Source organism: Lacerta agilis, chromosome 18, assembly GCF_009819535.1.
Source record: "Lacerta agilis isolate rLacAgi1 chromosome 18, rLacAgi1.pri, whole genome shotgun sequence".
NCBI lineage: Eukaryota > Metazoa > Chordata > Lepidosauria > Squamata > Lacertidae > Lacerta > Lacerta agilis.
In genome coordinates, this window is record NC_046329.1 from 7352902 (window position 1) to 7380145 (window position 27244).

Sequence of the window (27244 nt, forward strand, 5' to 3'; positions counted from 1 at the left end):
GCAGACAGAGACTCCATGATGACAAGTGAGCAACGAAACGAAACAAAAAACAAAACCCCAAAGACCTTGCCACTCCACAGATCAATTTGCAATCATTACATCATTAAAAATCAAGATTCTTTTCCCCCTGTACAATTTTTTTCTGTTTTGTTTAAATTCATGGGGTTCTCTCGTCTTTTAACTTTCTTCACAACAAAATGTCTCCCGAGGATATCTGGGGAGGGGGGGCGGGGGTGGGGTGGGGTTGGGGAAGAAGAGGGCAGGCAAATCAAGGTCAGACTAGGTTATATTCCTTCAAGTTGAGCTGCAGGATGGTGTCCTTGACGGCAGCAAAGACAAACCGAATGTTTTCCGTATCTGTGGCACATGTGAAGTGAGAGTAGATGATTTTGTCGCTGTCGGGGTTTAGATCCACAAACATCTTGAGGATGAACTCCCGAGCCGCCTGGGCGTCTCTCTGGGGGCCTGAGGAGAGACAGAAAACACGGGTTGGGGACAGGGAGGAAAACAAAAGCCCCAATTAGGAGACTCCCACTCACGTTTACCCTGGCGTTCCCCCCAACCGCTGAGATTTGAGAGGAGGCAGGATAACGTCTGGTTACCGTCACTGCCAAAAATTAAATGACTGTCCGGGTGTTTCGATTGCTATGGGTCAATTTTAATGGCCCTATGTGTATTTGCAAACCGCTTTCGAGATTTTATAGGTCGAAAGAAGTCTATGCATTTACATAAACACAAGGGGACTGTGGAGGAGAAACAAGATAGGCCTAAATGATGTGTACAAGCTGAGCACCCCTCAACACTGTCTCCCCATAGCAGCATCCCTGACCACCGGTCCTGCTAGCTAGGGATGAGGAACACACTCCAGGAGTATGCCTGATCCTTTCTCAAAGCCATGTCAAGATGAAGAAGAAGAAGAGTTTGGATTTGATATCCCGCTTTTCACTCCCCGAAGGAGTCTCAAAGCGGCTAACATTCTCCTTTCCCTTCCTCCCCCACAACAAACACTCTGTGAGGTGAGTGGGGCTGAGAGACTTCAGAGAAGTGTGACTAGCCCAAGGTCACCCAGCAGCTGCATGTGGAGGAGTGGGGAAGCGAACCCGGTTCACCAGATTACGAGTCCACCGCTCTTAACCACTACACCACACTGGCTTTCTGAGACCCTACTTGCCTGCAGACTGCAATGTGCTCTTCGTGGGGCATGATTTGAACAAAGAAACGGTGTTTATTTTAAACATCAACAAAAGTAAGGTATTAGTTACATTGGTATATATTTATTCTTATCTCAACCCTGTCTTGATCCTACACTCACCACTCTACCTCACCACCAACCCTTACAATCACCACCCACCCACCAACCAACCGTCTCAGTTCAACTGCCCTTAACCAACTGCCCTTAACCAACTAACCAACTTCAACTGACTAACTCCCCCCTTCTATGCTGGGTTTCAAAGCCACTAAGCTCCTCCTCTGGCTTTTCACTGGTCAGCCTATCACACAGTCAATTAACCCTTTTCTCACTCCTGCACATTCATATGTTCCCCAGGAATGGGCAAACGCCACAGTCACCTTGAAAGGGCCTCACTCAGAAAAGACAGTCCGTAAGCATTGAAAGGAGCAAGTCAGAATCTATATTCTTGTAACTTCAACATCAGTCTGTTTTAGAGAGACTGGTTAAGAGCGGGGTGTTTTGTTTTGTTTTGTTTAAAAAAATAAACGTTTCTTACCATCAAACTCCGGGAAATAATCCACGAGATGAGAGTACATTATCTTGTCTTCCAACAGATCCTTCTTGTTGAGGAAAAGGATGACGGAGGAGTTCTGGAACCAGGGGTAGGTGATGATGGTCCTGAAAAGGGCTTTGCTCTCCTCCATACGGTTCTGCCGGGAGGAAAGAGGGGTTCGAGGTGTCATGGTTGCAACAAAGTAAGAGATTAGATGCATCACCGGCGGGGTGTGTGTGTGTGTTGTTAAAGCAGTAGAGAGAATAGGCATACCTTTACACCAGGCCCTCAGATATGGGCCACCGGTACCACCAGGACAATGAAGAAACAAAGACTGAGAACAAAGATCTTGCCCAAAATCATATTAAAACCTTCTCTGGCTTAATGTGGCAAACAGGAGATAGGCAATGCCCAGTGGCTCGCCTTTTCTGTTATCGCCACATTTTCACCTGTGCCTGAGATTTCACCTGTACATACTTTCAAACTACACCGGTAACGTTCAGCAAATAAGGAGTCGTGCAACCTCATGCTGGCCAACCCGCGGGTCAGGGAAGGGGAGCCAGTGGCCCTCCAGATGTTGCAGGACTACAATTCCCATCATTCCTGACCCCTGTAGGCTGCTGGGGATTGCTAGCATCCTAAGGGCCATGGGTTCCCCACCCCCTCCCCTAGTTAATTGAAAGAGAAAACGCAGCTTTGTGGGATTCCTGGAAAATTTCAAATTGAAAAAACGTGCGTAGTATTTTAATTATATTCATTTTGGTTCGCATCAGAAAATTTTCCAACGGGATCTAAATGAGTCCATTTATTTTACTTGCATTTAGTCAACGAAATGAAGAGCTTTGAAACCACCAAGCTTACCTAATGGAGTACCTGCAGTTGGCACCCATTCATTTTGACAGATGAAAACTTCAAGAAATGGAAGATTTTCCACCCCACACGATGGGTAGGAGATATCTTTACTGTCACCCCCCCAACCCCGCAAAACATTCCTTCTCTGGGGCGATGTACAGTAAAGCTGAATCACAAATTAAAAACCATGAGATTCAAATAAATAATCTGGTCCAAATACAGATTTGGAAATCCGGGACCAGCAGAGAGAAGAACATGCTTCTGCCAAACGGCTAAATGCAGAGAGAGCTAAGACAACCTTGGTAAAGGGCTAACAACTGCCGCAGAAAGCGGAGAGCGCTATTTATTCCTCAGATTCAGGCCCTGCGGTACGACCAAACCTGCCAGAGCAGCTAAGTATGCCAGCGAGGTTTCAAAAAGCAAACTTTCCACACGCAAAAAGCAGACTCCCTCCACCTCACCCTGCTCTCTACCAGGGGAACGGTTTTAGAAGGCATGCTAAATTTGGAAGGAACAGTAGCCCCATTTCCTCTGACCCTGGCGAAATCTAGTTTCCCCAAGGGTGCGCATAATACCATCCAGTTTCTGACGAGTCTACGGGCTACTAGAGGGAGTGGGGAGGAAGGAGGGGAAAGAGAGAACCAACTCAAGAGCGCTGCCGGGCACATTTGTGGAAGCTATTTTAGCAGGTTCCAGAGATACACCAACAGAAACCTGGTGCAAAATAGTGTCTTGGCAGGGGGGTAGATACACTTAAGAGTCCAGGAACAGCATGCACGCTCAGGCTAACAATTTCCTTTCAGTACAAGAACTGAGCACACAGTCCCTTCACACTCCTGGGTCCTTCTCCTCTCCTCTCGCTCCCCACAGCTTTCTTTATTTCGTCAGTCCAACAGAGAGGAGGTCGGGACAGCTTTTTGTTCCCGCTATTGCTAAACACAGCTGGGAGTCAAGAACCCTCGCAGTTCATCTGCAGATCACCCAGCAGTGGATGGGGTGGGCAGCCGGCACCAACAGCGGCTTCTGCTGACCCCCCAACTCAGAGAGCAATGGCCGTACAACAGAGCGGGCAACTGTGCCACATGGTCCCCTTTCAAAAACACCTCGCAATTAAAAAAAAACTCTTTTTAACAGGGGTGCAGGGGGAGATGGAGGCTTCCCGCCATACAGTAACATCTAGGCCACTGCGGTTTATGCTTTAAAGCAGCTATTCTGATAGAGCGGTCCATCAGTGGTCAGGTTTTTTTCACTCTCAAGGCCTTTTGCCCGGGGCAAACTGAGTAAGAAACGAAAAAGCCTACTGTGAAGTGTTAGGAAAGCTCTGCTAGGTTACCTTTAAAAAGGTAAAGGGACCCCTGACAATTACGTCCAGTCACAAACGACTCTGGGGTTGCAGCGCTCATCTCGCTTTACTGGCCGAGGGAGCCAGCGTACAGCTTCCAGGTCATGTGGCCAGCATGGCTAAGCCGCTTCTGGCGAACCAGAGCAGCGCACGGAAACGCCGTTTACCTTCCCGCCGGAGCGGTACCTATTTATCTACTTGCACTTTGATGTGCTTTCAAACTGCTAGGTGGGCAGGAGCAGGGACCGAGCAACGGGAGCTCACCCCGTCGCAAGGATTCAGACAGCCAACCTTCTGATCAGCAAGCCCTAGGCTCTGTGGTTTAACCCACAGCGCCACCCATGTCCCATAGGTTACCTTTACTAAGTAGTATTACTTGCGACTTGCAGATCTGTTCACGTGGACATTGCCCTCTGTCGGAGGTTTTGTCCTCATCAATCCACCCACCAGTACCATCCAGGTTTCACCCCACTTTTTTTCCAACAAAAGGAAAAGGGAAACTTTTAAGCAGTGCGAGAAAACCAACGCAGAAACAACTGATGTCAGGCAAGCGACAGGAGGGCTCAATCCATGCCTGGCTGCCAAAGCTGTGTTACGAGTGTGTACACAGGGCTGGTCCCTCACCTTTTCATGTGCATGGAGCGTGTACGGCAAGGCTGGGGGGGTGGGGAGAGGGAAGTGCCATGGACAGTTTGCCGAGACTCCCGTCTAAGATAAATCCTGCACCCTTCCAGGACCCTTGGAGCGTAACACGAATGCAGGGAAAGCCTTTCCTGCCCCTCCTGTGGGGCACAGATGGTCAGGCCGGGAGGCCCAGTGGCCACCCCTGGCCCACATCCAAAGTTTTATTACTGCTCCCTGCACAGATGGGAAATGAGCCGTCGCCGCTGCCGCTCCTAGCACAAAATGAGAGGTTGCCGCAGACATCTGGCACCACGGAGAACTCCGAGGTGCCCTTTCATTTTGGACGGGAGGGGCGCCATTTTCGGTCTGGAGTAGCCACTTGCCAAGCAAGAGCAGGCCACCCTCTGCAGCAACCCCCTCTTTTCAAGTTTTGAGGGACATGCATAATATTTTGGGGGGTGGGGGGAAGCTGGACTCCTCCCTAGAGAACACGTTCAGAGCTGGTGCACAGACACACCCTCTCCCTCAAGCAGATCAGTTTCCGAAACGTCTAGCCTGGCTTACTGCTACTTTAGGTGGTTGGGAAGCAGACAGATAAGTCCTGGCCTACAGATGTCTCCCAGCACACTCGACAACCCTGAACATTTGATAAACAGTTCTGGAATCTGCAAATGCACCTTTCTGCCGCTGCTGGGACCACCCAACGGCCACACGCCGCCCCTTACGTGCTACGAGGGATTGTGCTTACCTCGTTATCGGACTCCACCAGAACTTGGTCATATTCACTAAGAGCTACTAGGAACATGATGGAGGTTACGTTTTCAAAGCAGTGTATCCATTTCCTCCGTTCTGACCTCTGACCCCCAACATCCACCATTCTGAAAGGGAGAAAAGGGGAAGGTCTTCTTTAACACACGAACAAACACACACACAGATTTCCAGTCCATTAAGTTAAAAACGCAATGCGCCGTTTTATACTTGATTTTGGGTTGGAGGGAAGAGAAAAGACTGAGGAGGAACAAGTCTGAGGTTTGTTTGCTCCCCCCCCCCTTTGGAAGACATCTCTCCTAACCCTCATGGGCCAAACTGGACATGTGGGCACAGCAACCACGCAGCAATCGCCCGACAAAACCATGACATCAAGGGATGCTCGTCGGGACTTCCAGTGCACCACACAGGGTTTCCGAGGAGCGCTGAAGCACCGCCGATCTGCAGGGCTCGACCTCACTGCCTACCAGCTGGAGGGCGGTGGCTTCAAGCCTGTTTTCTGCAGAAATCGGTTCTCCATGAGGAGGACTGTCAAGGGCACTTCCCAGTACTTGCCCTCTGGAACTCCCTGCCTATTGACACCAGGACGGCGCTCTTTTTCAGTCCCTGCTAAATACATTTTTTGTTTAGACAAGCCTACCCAGAAGCTGTGGAGAGTTTTCAACTGTTTTCAGTTTAGTTTTGAACTGTTCGAAAGTCTTAAGTTATTATCTATTTAGCATATTAACAATTTTATTGTTTTGGCAAACCGCTTTGAGGTTCTATACAAATCCAAGCGGTAAATAAAATCAAGTGGTGTATAAATTTTATGAAACGAACCGGCAACCCATTAACCACAGGCAACGGGGACTATCGGTATTAGTGGTCAGGGAAAAGCCTAGACCAGAACTTTCCAAACTGTGTGTTGTGACACGCTGGGGTGTCAGCTGCAGGGTTCAGGTGTGTCGCGCAAACGATCCCCGCGCTGGAAAGGGTTTCGTTCAGCCTCTGGCTTGCTAGTAAAACCAAATCACTGTGTCGCGAAATGATGCATTATCTAAAAAGCGTGTCGCCAACAGGAAAAGTTTGGAAAGCTCTGGCCTAGAAAAAGAGGCTTCAATTGGTTGGGACGACGATGACCAACAGTTGCTGCCCACCTGATACCAGGAGGAAGGACATTCCACATGTTAAGAGCTGGTTTTATCTCCCGGAGATTGAGTGGTATTGCCAGACAAGAGGACATAGCCCAAGTGAAACCAGGGATGTTTCTAGGGGACCAGATATATCAAATGACACCAGCCCCTCATCTCGCGGAAATCCACTACAGTGGTACCTCGCAAGACGAATGCCTCGCGCAACGAAAAACTCGCTAGACGAAAAGGTTTTGCGATTTTTTAGGTGACTCACAAGATGAATTTTTCTATGGCCATGCTTTGCAAGACGAAAACGTTTCAATGCATTCCTATGGGAAACTGTGCTTCGCAAGACGAAATTTTTGCAATACGAAACGACTCGCGGAACAAATTTATTTCGTCTTGCGAGGCACCACTGTACGTGGAATACCGCAGACTCCTTGCAGCGGCTAGACTAAACGCCCTTGATTCTGCGGTATTGTGGGGAAGGTACAAGAGAGTTCCAGACACCCAGAGAACCTGTCATTGTACTATGGGCGTGGTTGAGTCTACCAAACATATTCTTCTGACTTGTCCTCTCTATGTAGTACTCAGGCAAAACTTTATAGCTCCACTTTTACGTCAATTTAGCTTTCTACCGAGAGAAAGACAGGTTTTATACTTACTGAACAATGTCACTAGAAATACAGCCTCCCAGGTGGCTAAATTTCTTTTTTTAGCTTTTAAGCGTCGTAAGATTTTAATTGATTGTATCGATATGGGGCTATCTGTTTAGCTCCATTCCATTGTGGGTTATGTTTTTCCTTTTTTTTCCTCTTCAAAGTTCCTTCAGAGGTTTTTAATTCTGTACAAATGTATTTTTTTCTGACTGACGGTCGAATAAAAGAATGTATGTATGTAAGAGCTGGTTTTAGAGGCAGGCGTGCCTCTGAATACCAGCTGCTGCAGGACCAAAGTGGGGACTCGGTGCTTGCAGGCTTCCCACTGCAGCATCTGGATCTTCAAACAGATGGGCCTATGGCCTCACCCAGCTGCAGGGACTGTACTGCTACAGATAGGTTGTGGCGGTGGCTCAGCGTTTGTGGAGAGCCTTCAAAGACGCAGGGCGCACCTAGTGCAATCTCTTCACGGGGGGAAACCCTCTCCTGCCAACAGCACTTGTTTCTCCCTCCTTCACTCGGAAAAGGGAAGAAAGGGCCGGAAGCGGCAGCCGCGTGACCGACTTTCCAGAAGCCCGCCAACTCAGTGGGCTTTCATTTCAAACGGAAGCAGCTTTGGGGAGAGAGTATGTGAAATGTAAAAAACGTTCCGAGGAAAGGAAGAAAAAAAAAAAGCCACTGGAAGTTACCTGAAGATAATGTTCTCTAAGTCAAAGGGGTATTCTATGATCCCAGTTGTCGGGACTCTGACCCGCAGGACGTCTTGCTGGGTTGGGAGGTACCCTGGCAGGGCGATACGATCCACGTCGGTAAGGTAGCTGCAAGGAGGAGTGCAGGGGGAAAAGGAGGGAGGGGGGGAAAGATGAAGGTGGCCTGAGCTTGCTTGCCATGTCTAGTGCTCCTGCCCCGAGAGCTACAGCATTTTGAGTATGGAACCTCAATTATTCCACTCCTGGGGTATTTTTTTTCCCCAGGGGGGAGGAAGAGCTGCATGCAAAATCCTCAGGAATCCTGTTCAGCCCTTGAGATTCAACAAAACCCACCCCCCGCTTTTCCGACGTTACCTTGCCTCTAATACTACTACATTTCTAAGTGTGCAGCTCCACGCCTACAGAGCGATCTTACTTCTCATGGGTCCTAACGCTCCCAGGACTCTTAGAATCTACCCTTGCCGTGCCCTAAAGGAACGTTTTTCTAAGTCCCTGGGTCCACCACTCCTTACAGCAGATTTGCAGGGAAGGAAGAATGAGCCACAAAGGAAGGAAGCCAAAGGCTACGGAAACAGTTCAGAGCCCTCCCTCCTGCCCGGGGGGTGGGTTGGCCCATAATTCTGAATTAAATTCTCCTATAAGCTGTCACCAGCATTCTTCCTTCCAACTGTGAAGAGCAAAACCGTGGCGTGGTATCCCGTGGGCACCTCAACCCATTTTATTACGCCTTGGCTGGATGGGGCAAGCAGACAAGGTGCACGATTCTGTCTTTTAGGTCTGCTTATAATCGTGGGGGGTGGGAAGGCTCCGGAAGACTAAACTGAGCTGCCAGCCCTGCTCTTCCCCCGGATCAAGCGTTGGGCAAGAGGCAGACATGGAGCACTAAGAGTTTCTGAGCAATACTGCACTACTCCCATAAAGTTTAGTTCTCCAGTTTCTTATGGGCATCTTCCTCACAAACGTAAAACAATCAGATGCTGCAGCTTCTATAACACTATTTTATCTATATCTAAACATCTACATCACAATTCCAGGCCATCTTCCTCTAGAAGACTACAAAGCAACTAAGCGGCTTGTTACTTCCAGATTATTCCCACTACCTGAGATTTCCACCTTGTAGCTTCGCCATTCTGAAAGCTCAGGGAGGGCAGGACCGAAAAGAAAATACTCATTAAACTTCATTTATAGCACGTGTCTAAAGAGACTGCAAGGTAACTAACAGTGTAAAATCAATTAAAGGCACATAAAATGGATCTCTAAAGTTCCCCGACACACACACACACACCACCAGTAGCAAGAACTACATACAACCACCACCCCTTCCTTCTTGGAGCAGTTCAATGGCAACAACTAAAACATGAAGTTACTTTCTTTCCTCCTGGGCCCCATCCACCACCCCACCACCAACTGTCAGAGGCACAATTTCATTTAGGAAGGGGAGCCCAGCGACCCAAAATGCCACTGTGCAGCAGCAACCGTGCCAAGAGCCGTACAGAGAAGACGGCGAGCTCTTACTATTTAGCAGAGTCGGAGAGCTGGTATTCTCGCCGCCGGTCGTAACACTCCTGGATGCCCGGGTCGTTCCACAACGTCTTAATTGCACTTATGTAGGGCTGCTCAAAGGACGAGACCTTTTCTACGTCCACTTCCCGGATCAGGAGTGCGTTGGCCTGCAGCGTGGAGCAGAGGGGAAAGCAAGAGGGGCTTGAAAGAGGCTGATCCTCAGGATCCTCCTCCCCGCTTAGCATGCATCCCATTCCCACCACCACCCCCTTCCTTGACTGCTCCTTAGCTGGAGGTCCAGTCCCGGCTGCTACAAATCCATTCTGGTGTTGCCTGCACAAAGCAAGTAAATGTATACAACATCTTTTCAACAATAAGAGCACAACTTTGGGCTTGTTTTTTTTTTTTTTTAAATGAAGAGCAGCACACGGAAATGCCGTTTACCTTCCCGCCGGAGCGGTACCTATTTATTTACTTGCACTTTTGACGTGCTTTCAAACTGCAAGGTTGGCAGGAGCAGGGACCAAGCAACGGGAGCTCACCCCATCACGGGGATCTGAACCGCCGACCTTCTGATCAGCAAGCCCAAGAAGCTCAGTGGTTTAGATCACAGTGCCACCCGTGTCCCTGTTAATAATTCAGTCAAACCTCAGTTCCCAAACGCCTGTTTTGGAACATTTCGGCCCCCGAACGCCGAAAACCCGGAAGTGTTCCGGTTTTCAAACGTTTTCCGGAAGCCAAACGTCTGACACAGCTTCTGCTTGAGCACGGGAAGCTCCTGCAGCCAATCGGAAGCCATGCCTCGGTTGTCAAAACATTTCGGAAGCTGAGCGGGCTTCCGGAACGGATTACGTTCAGACAACCAAGGTTGGGCTGTAATAGTAATTATATTAATAATAGGTACATAGCGCTTGAACTACTCTGGTTGCTACAGGTGTGATACTGGTCCCTGAACATCTGACACCCCAGGGGGGTTGATGCAAGCAGTTCAGGGAATCCTGAGCAGCACGCATGCCACTACAGACAACCAACAATGAGACAACAGGGGTGGAGGCTGTGTATGGGGTGGGATGCCGGAGTGGGAGCTGCATCGATTCACCTTGTTCTGTTCATACTTGTACAGGATCTTCAAGGTCTCCATGGCCCTGATCATTGACTGCATGGCAGTGAAGATGTTCTGGTACACCAGCTTGGTGAAACCCTTCTTGTCCTCCTCGGAGTAGCCCGAGCCATGGATTATCCGCATCTGTTTAATGAACGTGCTCTTCCCGCTCTCTCCCGTGCCTGGAGGGTAAATAGGTGGGGCAGGGTGAATGGGACACAAGAAGACGACAAGGCAGTCAGCGTGGGAGCATCACAAGGGGAGCAGAGCCAGCGCCGCTTTACGAGCGACAGCAAGCAGTTCGCTTCCACATTCAACTTCTAGCAATGCCTCACTGCATATTACTTGGGGGAGGGGGGATATTAAACTGCTGCTGCTTTGTTTCCCCAGCCTGCGAAGAGGAGGAGCTGCTTATCCCAACTCTCACTCCTTCCCCTTGACGAAAGGAACATTTTATGGAGGAGAAAAGCTGCATTTTATTCCGAAATCAGACCGTTACCATGGTGAACCTAGTGTGTGTGTGTGTGTCTACGCGTGTGATGGGGGGGGGGAAGCATTTTGCACATGTCAGTAGCACAATGGCTATGTTTTTTTTTGGGGGGGGGAGTCAAGCACTGCCCGTGAAAGTGGTTCTTGAGGCCTGGTATGGTTGTTCTGACTCCTGGTCTATGACTCGGATTGGATCACCATCTTTCCACTGCACAGGCAGGCACAAAGGAAGGCTGACAGCCAATTAAACCATTTTGATCATCTTCTGGGTTTTGAGCACCCCACCTTAAAAAAACAGAACCTAGAAAGAGAACATACTTCCAATTTGTGTCTAAAAACTGCTTCATCTTCAGAATGAAGCGGGGCTAAAAACTGTGCTCATTGTAACCTGTAGCTTGGCTGCTGTTCGCCGTCAGAACAAGAGGCCAGCTTTTAAAAGATTTTCATGCCCTATTATAGTTACAAGCCACAACCAGGTACTTTGTTAACCCCAAAAGAGCTGCTGTAACCTACTGGCTTAAGAATGTAAAGTGAAAAGTCCACTATTATAATCTTATCTCAAGGTATTTGTTTAGAAAGGCAGTTGTGGGATGTGAGAAGAGAAAGATTTTTAAAGACCAAGATCAGGCCGCCAAGGGGCTGGAGGGGCAGAATCCCGAGTATTTGTGGCACAACCTGGTGCTTAAAAAAAGATTTTTGCTCAAATGCTGGGATTGAGGCTGCAATTTAAAGTGGGGGGTGGAGAGGGAGAACCCCAGCCTTTGTTGTTGCGGGGGGGGGGGGGGGGGGAATGGCATCCTGGAAGACAATTACTAAAAATAAAACCTTACACACACACACACACCTTAATAGGCCAAGGAGACTAGTCACCCAAAAGAAATCCTTGCCTCTTCCTTGTCAGATCTCTCGGAAGTGGCCTTTTCAAGCTTTTGAACGGAGTGCTTTCAGTTTTCTTACGGGCAAAGCGTTCAGCATCTCTTCCCATCCACCCCTACAGAACCCCAGGCTTGAAATCTAAAGCTTCCCTCTTTTCCTAGTTTTCTGATTCAATCTGTCACTAACTGCCCAAACACAGGCTAGAAGTTTCTACGTGTAAGAGCAGTTCTGGATCAGACCAAAGGCCCACCCAGTCAAACACAGTGACTAACCAGATGCCTAAGGGAAGCCTCACAAGCCTGAGGACACAAGTGCAACACACACACACAACTCCCCTCCCTACCCCATCTAGGAAAGCAAGAGTCACCACGCAACTGGAAGCGCTTGATAGCAGCTGCATCCTCACCAGAAACACCTGAGGCGGCTCAGATTGTTTAAGAACCAGAGCAACCACAAGTCACTCACCTAAGAGTTAACAAAGACATCTTTACTAAAATGACAAAATTCTGAAGAATCTTTTGAGTTAGCCGTTATCAAAATCACAAAGCAATCTGCATGAAAAAGCCATTTCTATCTACAGTGGGGGCTAAAAAAATACTTACAAATCTAATTACCCAGAATCAAAACTTTACGAGACAATATCTTCTCTGTCACTCCTTTAACCCACTTCCCTCCCCAGAGAGTCACCTTTGCATAAACTAAATAAAAGATAAAGGGACCCCTGACCATTAGGTCCAGTCGTGTCCGACTCTGGGGTTGTGGCATTCATCTCGCTTTATTGGCTGAGGGAGCCAGCGTACAACTTCCGGGTCATGTGGCCAGCAGGACTAAGCCGCTTCTGGCGAACCAGAGCAGCGCACGGAAACGCCGTTTACCTTCCTGCCGGAGCGGTACCTATTTATCTACTTGCACTTTGACGTGCTTTCAAACTCCTAGGTGGGCAGGAGCTGGGACTGAGCAACGGGAGCTCACCCCGTCGCGGGGATTCGAACTGCAGACCTTCTGATCAGCAAGCCCTAGGATCTGTGGTTTAACCCACAGAGCCACCCGCGTCCCTATAAACTGAATAATCTGAAGCAATTACTAGGCCCCAACATCAAATTTTCAAGCTCATGGGTTCAGAGTAGGTCTCATCATATACCTAAAGAGGGATTGGCTCTCCCCTCCCCCCGCCAGCCCACGTGGGCAACCTGCGGAGAGGAAGCCTTCCCATATTGAGCTTGGCATGGTGGTTTTCCTGGATCCGAGAAATCTGCACCAACAAGGCTCCAAAATTCATGGGATGGCTTGGGACCCAGACTCCTAAATAAAGCACATTCGCCATCTCAGACGCTACAATCAGCAGGTGAGCAACCTTGCAGGTGATGCCACCACTGGGATCTGCCTGGTTGGCAGAGCCTTCTCTGTGGCACCTCCCAGTTTGTGGAATGCCCTTAGACTTTCAAGAGGAATTAAAAAACATTCCCCTTTACGAAGGCATTCAATGGCTACAAGATACTGTTCCTGGCAACCTTGGCTGAGATAATGCGATTGCTAAACCGTTTTTAGAATGCACTGATATTGTGAGAGCTGGACCATAAAGAAGGCTGATCGCCGAAGAATGAATGCTTTTGAATTATGGTGCTGGAGGAGACTCTTGAGCAGGCATCCCCAAACTGCGCCCCCCCCCAGATGTTTTGGCCTACAACTCCCATGATCCCTAGCTAACAGGACCAGTGGTCAGGGATGGTGGGAATTGTAGTCCAAAACATCTGGAGGGCCGAAGTTTGGGGATGCCTGCTCTTGAGAGTCCCATGGACTGCAAGAAGATCAAACCTATCCATTCTGAAGGAAATCAGCCCTGAGTGCTCACTGGAAGGACAGATCCTGAAGCTGAGGCTCCAAGACTTTGGCCACCTCATGAGAAGAGAAGACTACCTCTCTAAAAGACCCAAATTTTGGCAAAGATTGAGGGTGCAAGGAGAAGGGGACGACAGAGGACAAGGTGGTTGGAGAGTGTTCTCCAAGCTACCAACATGAGTCTGACCAAACTGCGGGAGGCAGTAGAAGACAGGAGGGCCTGGCGTGCTCTGGTCCATGGGGTCATGAAGGACACCATGGGGACACGACTAAACTACAACTGCCAAGCCAACCTGGACTCCTTTGGGAGGAAGGGCGGAATATAACTTGACTAAATTAATAATAAGGCAGACACAAAGAGGGATTATTATTATTTTGCCTCAGGCACCCACAAATATTGTGTGGACAGCAGGATTGGGGGGGGGGCTGCATGCCACAGGGGCAAGCCCTGCAGCCCTTCTCTGCAGGAGTTAAGATGTGCAGAGGGCTCAAGCCAACAGGCAATCTATGAACCACCTTAAAACTGGTGTTCACCACCACTCTGGATAACCAACGTGCGGTGGAACATTTTATATATTTTTTCCACTGCTTGCTAGCCCACAGAAAAATCAGTTTCTTATGTTCATTAGCAACAGCGGGTGGATGTCGATTACAAATAAAATATTAAGCAAACTTGGCAGCTGCAACTTTTTTGTTGTTGCTTCGTTTACTAAATACAAAGAAAACAAACGTGTTAAAATTGGGTCACTCTGGGGCACTGGGACACCTCCCTTCACAAACTTGGGGGAAATTTCCCCACCGCTCGATTACCCAACTCAAATCACCCTAAGTTGCACAGGGAAAATTTTCCCAATTCAGAAATTGCCGGAAAGCCAACACCGCTGGCCACTAGTTTCAATTGCCGCAAGACAAACTCCGCTCCTAAAGTTCAGGCCTCGGAAAGGAGTTGTGCTCAGTCCCAGAAGCCTTCTTCAGGCACAGATGGAAACAGCCTTGTGATTGGCAGCCAGTTACGAGCTCTCTGACTTGCCCAGGCCCGGTATATCAATAGTAGGAGGAGCTTGGCCTTCTATTCTCCCCTGGTCAACAGAGAAACACCCTCCTGCCTGCATGCAGCAAGCAAGTGTCTGCAAAGATCCTGGGTTAGACAACATCCACTCCAAGTTACGGCTGCCAGCTGACTTCCCCTCTAGAAAACAGAGCCAGCAACTCACGGATATGTTTACGTGAGTTCAGAAATTCTCCTCCTGCATGTATGGGGACTTCTGAGAAACGCTCCCAAAGAATACCTCACCTCCTCTCTTCCGATGAAGCAATTATTCCCCATATTTCTCATACCCGGAGTAACATTTATTTATTTGGGGGCGGGGAGGAGGACGGGACGGGAAGGACAGAACCGGAAATGCACATTTATAGTGTTTTCTCAAGTTGCTCACAGAACAACCAGCCAGACTTTATCTTTGCAAATTCAGGGCAGTCTGAATTATTATTGCCCATTCTGTCCTCTATAATTGCCCTGTCAGGGCAGACGAATTGCACGTTTATCACAGGGGTAGTAGGTCTTCAGGGAGACTGCAACAGAGGAACGCCAGTATATCATGACCTGCTTAACTATTGACAGAGAGGCCCAGAATAATAGAATTGTAGAGTTGGAAGGGATCGCAAGGGTCATCTGGTCCAACCCCCGACAATGCACAAATCTTCTGCCCAATATGGGTCTGGAACCCATAATCCTGAGATTAAGAGTCCTGTGCTCTAGTGCAGTGTTTTTCAACCTTTTTTGGGCAAAGGCACACTTGTTTCATGAAAAAAATCACGAGGCACACCACCATTAGAAAATGTTAAAAAATGTTAAAAAAATTAACTCTGTGCCTATATTGACTATATATAAAGTAATTTTTCAATTTTTCCCACGGCACACCAGGCAACATCTCGCGGCACACTAGTGTGCCGCGGAACAGTGGTTGAAAAACACTGCTCTAGTGACTGGGCTATCCCTGCTCCAAAAATACACAGCAGTGGCCTAGTGGCTGGTGGTGTGGGTTTTCCAGAAAATGTTTTCCACTGCCTAATACAGATCAATATCTGATCTTGCATGTTTATTTGGCTGTTATTTAGCAAACAAAGCAAAAAAGAAAGAAAGTATGCAGTGTTCATTTTGATTAAGGAAGGAAGGGAAAAGAGCAACAAAATACCCAAGAAAAAGACAAGGGGGGAAAGAGGTGTGGTTCAAATTATGGACAAATTCAGAGATTTACTTGGAAATTCTCTCATTAGAATATTTGTAGATAATTTAAGGCATGACAGCTGAGCTGTCTATACTTCTAGGTGGCTGAATGGAGGCACTGAACACAGGTGAGACTATAAACTCTGTACATTGTTCCATGCATCACTTTTAAAACTCTCTCTCTCTCGGGATAAAATTTGACAGGTAATGAATCCCTGCATATAACTTCTCATGCAGTGCCAAGGGGCAACCACCCAGGTTGAGCGGAGGCGGCCAGTGGAGGACAGACAGATTGACTGCCCCATCCTTTGTCCATTTGGTTGCCATTCTAAGTAGCCCACCAGCCTCTCAGTAGACTAGTAAATAATTCCACAGCCTAGTTGACAAGGCTGTGGGAACATATAAATTCCAACTGCCAGGTCTGACCGATACCTGTTACAGATTCAACATTTTATGCAACAATTGAATGAAATACTGCGTTTCGAAAGAAAGGAAGATTTTCGGCGATAACTTAACAAAAGAAGATTTTCTGTGGAAAATCCTCTACCCAACATCACTGAGGTGGCTTCATTTCCCAAGGAATATTCCTGTCCCTCTACATTTTAAAACTTCCAACATTGAGGCAGCCTCAGGGGTTGGGAAAGAGGCTGGCGACACAGAGGCCAAGGACTGCTTAGAGGCTGCAGAATGACCCATAACAGTGAAGACTCAAAAAGAAGTGCAGAACTGGGCAGCTCACCTGGCACAGTCTAGACGTTCTGGACCACAATTCCCATCACCCATGGGGTGTAGATGAACAGATCAAACCATATCCTGCACACACTTCCCTAGGTCGCCCCAGATGAGCAACAGAAGCAGGAAAGAGGCATGCAGATTTAGAATGAATGACCATCATTATTTGGGGACTCCCTCCCCTCAAGCCAATCACACTAATCCAACTAGCAGCAAATAAAATGGGGGTCCCCCCCCTCAATGCACAGTTTGTAGTTGGGTGCGCCAGTGGGCAGTACCAGTTCTCCATAAGGACAATCCACGTAGACCACTGCTTTGCATGTGGTGAGTCAAGGCCTGATCTAAGGTGGGTTGGAGCAGCAGTACCACCACTGTACAGATCTATGGTGTAAAATTAAAAAGTGTATTTGCAGATGCATGTTTGGGTGAACGGTGGGTCCTTGGCCTGAGAAGGTTGAAGACTACTGCCCTAAATGATGCTAGTATCAACATAACAGAGCCTGTGCTCTCGAGCAAGCTCTGGGCAATGGCCCACCTAAGACAATCCTTTTACCTGCTCAGATCGCTTCACACTCAATCTTCCCCCCCTAAAATCTTTCAAGTCAGCAATGGTGAAGGTGGAAGGTTTCCTGGTGTTTTATTTTCCTGAGGAAACACTATTACAGTGGTACCTCGGGTTACAAACGCTTCGGGTTACAAACTCCGCGAACCTGGAAGTAGTTGCTCCGGGTTGCGAACTTTGCCCCAGGATGAGAACAGAAGTTGCGTGTTGGTGGTGCGGCGGCAGCAGGAGGCCCCATTAGCGAAAGCGCGCCTCAGGTTAAGAACGGTTTCAGGTTAAGAATGGACCTCTGGAACGAATTAAGTTTGTAACCCGAGGTACCACTGTATTTCCTAAGTTCATTAGCAACCATGAATGGATGCCAAATGCAAATACAATATTCAGCAGGTTTGGCAGGTCAACATTAAAATTAAAATTTTAAAAAAATCACTGTTACTTAAATAAACATGTCAAATTGAATCACTCTCTAGGTAATCAGAAACATTTCCAATGCAAATTACCCTAATCTGCATTGCAAAATTCCCCGGAAAATTTCCACAAAACTCATACCTCTGCAAGCCAATCTACATGAAAACTGCTAACCTCCAAAAAATGTTTAATAGCCAGCTTCTGCATGTCCGCTACAAAGGTTTGTAGCTTGAAAGGGTCAGTTTTTGTAGAGTTTCTATATGTGGACACCTGGATGGGTTTCTCATTCACCTAGGTGACTGTGGAAGAAGTATAACATTAACACCAAGTCTCAAAAGCTACACATCCCAGGATGATTCAGGATAACAGCCAGACATACCTCCAAATTAGCAACTGCCAGCCCATACACACACACACACACACACACACACACACACAGGTGAAACTCAAAAAATTAGAATATTGTGGAAAGGTTCATTTCTTTCAGTAATTCAACTTAAAAGGTGAAACTAATATAGGAGATAGACTCGTGACATGCAAAGCGAGATATGTCAAGCCTTTATTATAATTGTGATGATTATGGCGTACAGCTGATGAGAACCCCAAATTCACAATCTCAACTTTCGGGTTTTCATCAGCTGGACCCCCATAATCATCACAATTATAACAAGCAAAGGCTTGACATATCTCGCTTTGCATGTTATGAGTCTATCTCATATATTAAACTCCAGTAGCTAATGAAAACAGTTGCTTACATAAATGGACTTTCCCACGATACTCTAATTTTTCGAGTTTCACCTGTATACACACATACACACACACACACACACACACACATCCCCCCAAAAGTCAACCCCATATAGAAAAGATAGTACTGTAATGGGGACATTACCAAGAAGAGATAAACACATCATGACTGCTGAACAGCCAATGGCAAAAAAAAAAGTTTCTTTGAAATAGCTGCTATTGGGGGGCCAGAAGATTCTGGTAAAATAACTTTTGATTGCCAATGGCTACCAGCTACAGGAAACACCCTGCTTACCTGCTTGGGGACTAGGAGGAAAAGAGCACTTTTGAAAGTTAGCATGTAACCAAAGAGAGATGTCGGAGTTTCCTGCTTCAAAAGATGAGCACCCCTCTCCCACCAGCAGGTACAGTCGCAAACAGAGCACAAGGAAACCTGAAGCTCTGAATTCTCAGTTTTCACACCAATGGATTTCTGAACACTTGAGGGAGTGCAAAAACATTTGAGTGCATAAATAATGGCACCTTTTCTTTTTTTAAAATAACCTGAACAAAAGCTTGGGATTTTCCAGCCTTAGTTGAGGCACCCAGGACCACATAAAGAAAATGACAGGTCAGTTGTAGACCAATCTCACGTTGGAAAGGCAGCATCTATAGTTCAAAAACCTGACTGCCAGAGCCTTATTGAGCTCCCACTACTTAGGAAGCTCAATGGACTCAAATTAGCTCCACACTTTCTAAATGCATCCAAACACAGTTTGATACCCAGAGTTTGGCAGACTGGTGTGGTACTAATCGGACGGTACAGCACAATTTTATTGGAAACTTTGCTTTGAGGGTCAAAGGTATCTTTGTAGCACATCCAGACCAAAGTTCCCCCAAATTTCTTATTAAGGCTGTTCAGCCTGAAGATTGTGAAGCGCTGGAACATTTATGATTTTAATTTGCGTCACAGCAAAACTCCCAACGCTAGTTACTGCCAGGACTAAGTTATGAAAATCAATGTAAAAATAAAATGATGCCCATGTACTGAGCCAAGTTATGACAACTATCCCCTGCACATTTATATGGGTTTAAGGAGATGGAGTACCTGGATACAAATCACTTAACTTTAGAAGTTAAGCAGGAACCCCCATTTCATTTTACCAGATTGTTTGAGTCCAACAACATCTGGAGAACACCATACTGGGTCCCTCTGAGCTGCAGGGTCAGAGGCAAGACTACCACAAACTGCTTCCTTCGAAGGGTTATTTCAGGTTTAAAAATGGCTTGAGCGTAAAGCTGAGACAAGGATTACAACTTTGTGAATCTAGAAAGCAAGCCCAGAAGAGGTCTACATCTCAGCAAGCCACATTTCAACCAGTCCTTAGCTCCTCAGGGCCATATTTAGAGGCCAAAGAACTCTCAACTAGGAGAGAATCATCGCCTCGAAACGAAAAGACACTAAAGAGAAACATTATGCTAGTTTAACCATATTCATAACTGCTTTCAGCTAGCCTGGGTTGGCACCTAAAGTTTGAAACCAACTCCTTAATTTTTTATTTTGCTGCAGCTTAAGAACGTTAAGGTTGCTTTCTCTCTCTCATCTGAAGAGACATGTTAATGTGTTACATTGCATTTGGGAGGCGTGGCAGTAGGAGCAGAAAGTGGATGGGGGAAGAAGGAATATTCTTCTTTTTTAATAAATAATTTTTATTAAATCAGAATATTCTACAAAAGGTGAGCATTTACATGGCTGGTAGCCTGGAAAGGTGTGGGTTGCAGAGGTGGCACTACTAAACGCATGGCAGACACAAGGTGAGAGAGCTCCTTGGAACATATAGTAACAGGCTGAAACTTGAGGTATGAGGTCGCTATGTGCCTAAAGAGGATGGGAAGATGTCAAAAAGGAAGAAGAGAGTCGTCAGAAAGGCTGGAAATGGAAGGGGGGGGAGTAGAAGTACTCATGCCTTGGATTCTATGCCTTAGGGAGGAAGGCAAACATTCCACACACACAGATGGAGGCAATTATGGAAAGGGGGGGTTAGCAGGAAGGCGGATATCAGGAAGAAGAGCCACCATGGCAGCCCTTTGGCTAGGAAGCAGGATATAAATCCTAGGGAAAAAATTACAAGAGACGTGATGAAAAGGGCGAGGAATGAAGTTGTTTGAGAGAGTGTGGTGTTCTTAACTGGGGCGGGGCCCTTACTTTCGATTCTATTTTGTTTTTTTAAAAAATAATAATAAAATGCAGCAATTCTGAGAAGGAAAGGAAGTCAGCTGTCAGGAAAGGGAGCCCCAACGAGAGTCTCATTGCCTAGAGAGTGGAATATAAATCCCAGGAAGAGCTGCATTATATAATAGAACCAACTGCTTCTTACAGTCTGCTCCTTAGTCAATAAGACTCTCAAAGGGGTTTGCATTTTCTGACAGCAGCACCCTCCACCATGATCATTCAACTTTCAGCGCTCTGGCTACCCCTCTGATACTTATTTTTGTTCCCAAAACTTCTACATCCTGCTTCGAAACAATTAGCAGTCTCCACCCCTATGAACGGCACCCCCAGCTTCCCCACTTCTTAGGTGACACCCAACCAAGTCAAACTCTGAACAGACCTACTAAATCAACGGGACTTCAGTGATTTCAACAAGTATGCTGTGACTATGAAATGACATTAGGTACCAACGCTTATTCCATGCACACATGCTCAAAATGGAATGGGATCAAGATGTTGTGGGACAACAACCACATGCTCTCTGCCTGCGCTGGCTGAGGTGGATTGCAGGTGGAGTTCACCTACATTGGGAGAGCCACAGGTAGCACTGGGGTTCAAGCAGGTCAGTTTACCCCACCAGCCACTTTTATTTTACCCCCAACTGACACCCAATGCTCTGTGGCTCCTGATGCCACCAAGCTTGCTCATCAAGGAGAGGTGGGAAGTCCTTAATGGGGATGAAGGGAGCAAGAGCTTTTGGGAGAAATAAAACAGCTAAAGGAGTGTCATATAAATAAATCTAAGAAAGCAATTCCTATTGTCAATAATTCTGTCGTTAATAAAATACCGATGTAGAATGCTAGCGGAGGACTGGGAATTAGATGCTATGGGATGAAGAGGGAACTATCAGGAAGAGGAAGAGAAGTGATAGGGTGAGAGCAGTATTCGAAATTAACCAGGCACATTTTGCACTTGGCTTTCGACCACTTGTAACCAAGTGAAGATGCCTGGGCACAAGGATGGCACCTCACATCTCCAAAATCTGGAGGTGCATGCCTGGGGATTATTGGATCTTGACTGTTTTCAAACACTCATACCCCATCCTGTTGAATTCTATCAGATATTTTATCTGCACAATCAGAACAAATTTCAGGAACCAAAATGCTTTTTCTGGGCAGCATGAGCAGCAGCAGTGAACAACGCTATAATTAATTGTTGTCGCTTGTCTTTACACCCCCCCCCCCCCCCGCCCCAATGCCCTGCTCACAGTTGTGAAGAATATTCATGTTATGAATGGCCCGAAAAAGAGGTAGGAATAGGCCAATATATATGTGGACTGCCCCTGAATAAAGTGGTTTTTCTTCTTTAAGTTCTCCAAGTTCTTAACCTAGCTCAAGGTTGTCCTCTGAACTAGCCAGATGTTTAACTGATAACCACAGCCAGTCCATCATTTGACAAATAAGACTTTAGAACCGCCTTGCCCCAATGGCAACTAGACATTCAGTTTTCACAATTGTAACCTTAGTTTAAGGAGTCATTTGGCACCTAGCTTATATATCTGAGTTTCTAGCACTGGATGAGAGACTCCAATAAAGCCCACCTGTTACTCTGCATTTGGTGAGAAGACCCCAGAAGAGGGATATGAGTAAGTGCACTTGTGGTTGATTTACTCTTGAGCAGATGTGGGGACAAATTCCTGGTCTCCTAACCTACCTCACAGCATTGTTGTGAGGATAAAAAAAAAGAGGGAGGGAGAAAGGTGGAAGGACAAAAGCCACAGACACCACCTTAAGCTCTGAGGGGATAAGTATTCAAAAATGTACATAAATGAGTGAATAAATTTAAATCTGCTAGGAAGATCAGAAGTTAGGCTTACGTTGGGTTTCTTATTGAGGAGGCAATATAGAAGGAAAGTTATTTGTGTGTAAACAGTAGAAGAGATTTGCCACATTCTATTTCAACCCGACCTGCTCCACAGGGCTGTTGTTATGCTAAAAATAAGGGAGAAGGAAAGAGTGGAAGAGAAGAAAGGGACATACACATTTAAGCATACAAAGAGAAGGAGATTCTTAGGTTTAGTTTGTCTTTAAAGGATTGATATGGAGAGGAAGTTCTTAGTTGGAAAAAAAATCTGCCTCTCTCTTTGTACCTGACGAAGGTTGTTGCGAGGATTAAAAAAACAAAACAGCAGGAATAGAAACATACCACACCCTGAGTTCCTTAGAAGATAGAGCAGGGAGATGAAGTTGGAGCATGTAAGGCCCCATTTAAGGCACTAAGAGCTGTTAAGAGATAGTTATTCCCCACAGCTACAATTCCCAGTTTCCTAGAAAGAGGGATTTACTGTTACACAACTCTGGAAATTGTAGCTCTGTGAGGGGAATACAGAATCTCCTAACAAGTCTCAGCACCTTTAACAAATTACAGTTCCCATGATTCTTTTGGGGAAGTCATGACGGTTTAAAGTGGTAATATAGAGCCAAATAGGCCCTAATACTGTATACATATATAGGTTGCCATGTTGCACACATCTGTAAATGTATGTGCATAACATTATAAGGACAAATAAGCAGCAATATGTATTTTGTAAACCCGTTCTGAAATCTTCTACAATCAAGCTGTGCATTAATTTTGAAAACAATAAAACATACATAGCTAAGCAGCTGCAGTTTATTACACACAAAAAACAAACATATATACACATTCTCCTGTGTGTGTATTATGTTTGATTGTATGCACATAAATATACAGGGTGATGCCCATAACAGAATTGTATCCAACCAACCCCTACTCAGAATAGACCCACTGAAATTAATGGATCTAAGTTAGTCATGTCTATATACTCAGAGCAGAACTTAGCTGGACGCAACCAATAGTTAAAGGCACACAGGGATAAAACTAGATGTTTAAAAAGTACCGGTAAGTCAACGAGGAAATGAAATACGGATGCACGCACATACAACATGAGTTGCATCCAACTAGACGCTATGCAAAGCAGATCCACTACAATTAATGGACGTCAGAAGAACTTAAAATTTCAGAAAGGACAGACTACGGGTGAAGTTTTAAGTGTTTTAAAAATATTAACAACAGGTTATATTTATGCCCTTTTATAAGAGTAGAACCACTGGTATCAATGGGCCTTAAGCTCATTTAATTTAAATGGACCTACTCAGAGTGCAAGTAACGTTGGATACAACCTACACTGTAAACTGAAAACCAAGGATGCAACTCAGGGGCTAAAAGAATGCTATATCAACTGAAATTAATAGGTTGCATTCAACTAAGTTATACTCAGAATAGATCTGTTGATGTCAGTGGACCCAAGTCAGTCATGCACTTGAATTCCAAATGGTCAACTCTTTTAGGTCTTAATGCTAAGACCATAGCTGTCAAATTTCCTCCTTTTTTTAAGGGAAATTCCCTTATTCCGAATAGGATTCCTCGCAAGAAAAGGGAAAAATGGACAGCTATGGCTAAGACATCACAGGTTGAATTCAACTAAGTTCTACTCAAGAGTGGACCCACTGAAAATCAATGGTCCCAGGTAAATCATGGATATTTCACAGAGACACAAGTAAATTTCAATGAGTCTACTAAGGATACAACCCAGAAGCTAATACTAAGGATGTAAACCCACTGAAGTTAATTGGTTGAACCAAACTTGCATCCTTACTCAGAGCAGACCACTGAAGTCAATGGACCTGTTAGCGGAGTCATTTATCTCCAACTGGTCTACTCAAAATAAGGTTAACATTGGACACAATCCATTAACTTCGATGGGCCAACATTCTTAGCATCCGTTTATGGGCTGTATTCAACTTTGGTCAGAACAAATTCATTAAAAATTATTTACATTTACATTACGCAAAATGCACATAATTTCCTTAGGTCCAATGATTTCTCCAGTGGATCTGCTCTTGAGTAGAACTTAATGCTAAGACATTATGGGTTGACTCTGAAGACCTATTAGAATGAAATGGGCACAACTGACTTGTGATTTCTTGACAGCTGGGCCTACGCACAAGTGAAACTTAGGCTTCAACCCAGGATGCCTTCACATGAAGACATTAAGAGAGTGGACTCATTGGAATGGATGTACGACACATTCCTTAAGACACATTGAGGTTTTTTTTTCTGGCGAGTCTACTCTTAGAACTTGGTTTAGATTCAACCTAGAGAGAGATGCCCTAATATATTGGTTTTAATGCATCTCAGTGGGTTTTTTTTGGTTGCCTGTAAGTTGCTGTAGGTTGCCCTGACCAAGATAAAGTGAACAACAATTTAATAATAAATATATGTATGTATATAGCTGTGTGTGTCTGTACATGTGTATATATAGATATGTGTATATGTGTATATATGCATACAGATGTTCACTCACTCTATGCACATATAGAATCATAGAATCTTAAAGAATTGGAAGGCACCCCTACAACACAGGAATCTCCACTAAAGCACCCACGGCAGACGGCTAACAAACGACGTTGAAGATGGTGCCAAAGACTATTCGCGTGCCCTTTCCTTCATCGGACCTAGAGCAGCGGTTTTTAATTTATTTTGTTCAATAACTCATGTAATAAATTGCAATTATGCAGCAATGATTTTGTTCAATATATACATACACGTGTGCGCGCCCGCATATTAAAAGGTTTTTTTAAAAAGGCAAATGACCCCTGGACAGTTAAGTCTGCTCAAAGGCGACTATGGGGATGTGGAAGGTCGCCATGAGATACCACATGGGGGACAGGTGTTGCAGTTGTGCCTATGGGGTAGCTCAGACTTGGGGGCCATTGGTTCAAGCCCCGCATTGGGCAAAAAACACATTCCTGCATTGCGTGGGGGGGGTTGGACTAGATGACCCTCCATGGTTCCCCCCAAGACTACAATCCTATGATTTTAGTTTAGCTATAAAGGTGTGTGTGTGTGTGTGTGTGTGTACCCCTATATCTATCTATCTATCTACATATACACACACACGTATTTTTGGTCTATCTGTGTGTATGTACATATTTGTGTATGTGAGGGCCTTCTTGGTAGTGGCGCCCGCCCTGTGGAATGCCCTCCCATCAAATGTCAAGGAAACAAACAACTATCTGACTTTTAGAAGACACCTGAAGGCAATCCTGTATCGGGGTTGTTGTTTTTTAATGTTTCATGTTTTACCATTTAATATGTGCTGTAAGGAAACCCAGCCAGATGGGCGGGGTATAAATAATAAAATTATTATTATTAATTATAAATATGTGTGTGTACATATTTATACATATTTTGTACGTGTATACATACACACACACTTTTTTTGAGTATGCACATATAAGCTTGTGTGCATATCTTTTTTGTGTGTATATATATGGGTGGGGGAAGGCATATATATAAATATGTGTGTGTACATTTTTGTGTGTGTATACTTGTGTATATATATATATATATATATATATTGAGTGTGTACATATATGTGTGTGTACATATATATATATATGGGTGTGGTGTGGGGAAGGCATATATATGTGTGTGTGTTTACATTTGTGTGTGTGTACATATATGTGTGTGTATCCATCTTTTTGTGTGTGTACATTTGTTTTTGGATACAGTATATAAAAGCATAGGCAGGGTGGGGGAGGCATATCTATATATGTACCTGTGTGGATACATTCTGTCTGTGTCTGTGTGTGTATATATATACACATGCATATATATACATATATATATATACATATTAGATTTGTGCGTGCATGTATATATAAGCATGGGGGGGTGGGGAAGGCAAGGCGGGCATTCAAAGGAGGCCCCGTGGAGGGTTCCTAACGGGCAGCGATTGGGAGGGTGAGGTGGAGGCGTCGGTACCGGGAGCCCCCCTCCCCCCCCACCACTTCGGAGGGTGTGCGCGCCCCTCCCCTCCCCTCCCCTCCCCTCCCCTCCCTCCTTCCCCTCAGGACTGACCGAGCAAGAGGAGCTTGAGCTCCCTGCGGGCGTCGCGCTTGTCCCTCCGCAGCTGCTTCTCGATCTCGGCGTTGATGCGCTTCGACTCCTTCACCTCGTCGCTGAGGCAACAGGCCATCATGGACTCCAGCGTCATGGCTGCCGCCCACCCGCCCACCGGCGGCGGCGGCGGCGAACGGGAGGGAAAGGAGGCGGCGGCGGCGGCGGCCTCGCTCCGTCAGCTTGGCCGGGCCTTCCTCGCAGGGCTGCTGTTATTTTTATCGGGGGGTGGTTTTGTGTTTGGTTTTTTTCCCCCCGCCGCCACCTCCTTCCTTCCTTCCTTCCTCCCCTCCGCTGCCGCCTCCTCCTCCTCCTCCTCCTCCTCAGCCCCAGCCGCCGCCGACCTAACTTGACGCGCCTCAACCGAACCTCAGCAACAAGCGGAGGGACGGGCGCCGCGCCCAATAGGAACGGCGCGCAGCGGCGTCTGGGAACGCCCGATTGGACGCGCGGCTTCGACGTGCGCGCGCCCGCGCGCCTCTCCCTGTTTCACATCCTTCACCCCCCCCCAACTTCGCTCCCACCCACCCCACATCTCTCTCTCCTCAAGAGCCAATCGGCGGGCGAGCCCCCTCAGGCGAGAGGCGGGACCCGGCGCGCGCCGCGGAGGTGAAGCGATTGGCCGAGCTGCCGCGCCCCGGCCAATGAGGTAAGCGCAGAGGTGGGGCAGAGAAGGGTTGGGTTGTTTTTTTATTCACGCCGACGTGCGTTGAAGGTTGGAAGCAAGGCCCCGCCCCTTTTTTCCCTTCTCCTTTTTTTAAAGCAAGGTTGGTTGGTTGGTTAGATAAGAGATTG

At 46.4% G+C, this 27244-nt stretch overlaps 1 protein-coding gene across 1 annotated transcript; it reads right to left on the reverse strand.

The window, feature by feature from the left end:
- Positions 1-268: 268 nt before the first annotated feature.
- LOC117039428 (guanine nucleotide-binding protein subunit alpha-11) lies at positions 269-26546 on the reverse strand. The gene is made up of 7 exons (XM_033136536.1): positions 26411-26546; positions 10394-10578; positions 9307-9461; positions 7771-7899; positions 5291-5420; positions 1728-1881; positions 269-465 (listed from the first exon to the last, which is right to left on the reverse strand). Exons 1-7 carry the CDS (start codon positions 26544-26546, stop codon positions 275-277), a joined length of 1080 nt encoding a protein of 359 aa, XP_032992427.1. The 3' UTR covers positions 269-274.
- Positions 26547-27244: the final 698 nt, after the last annotated feature.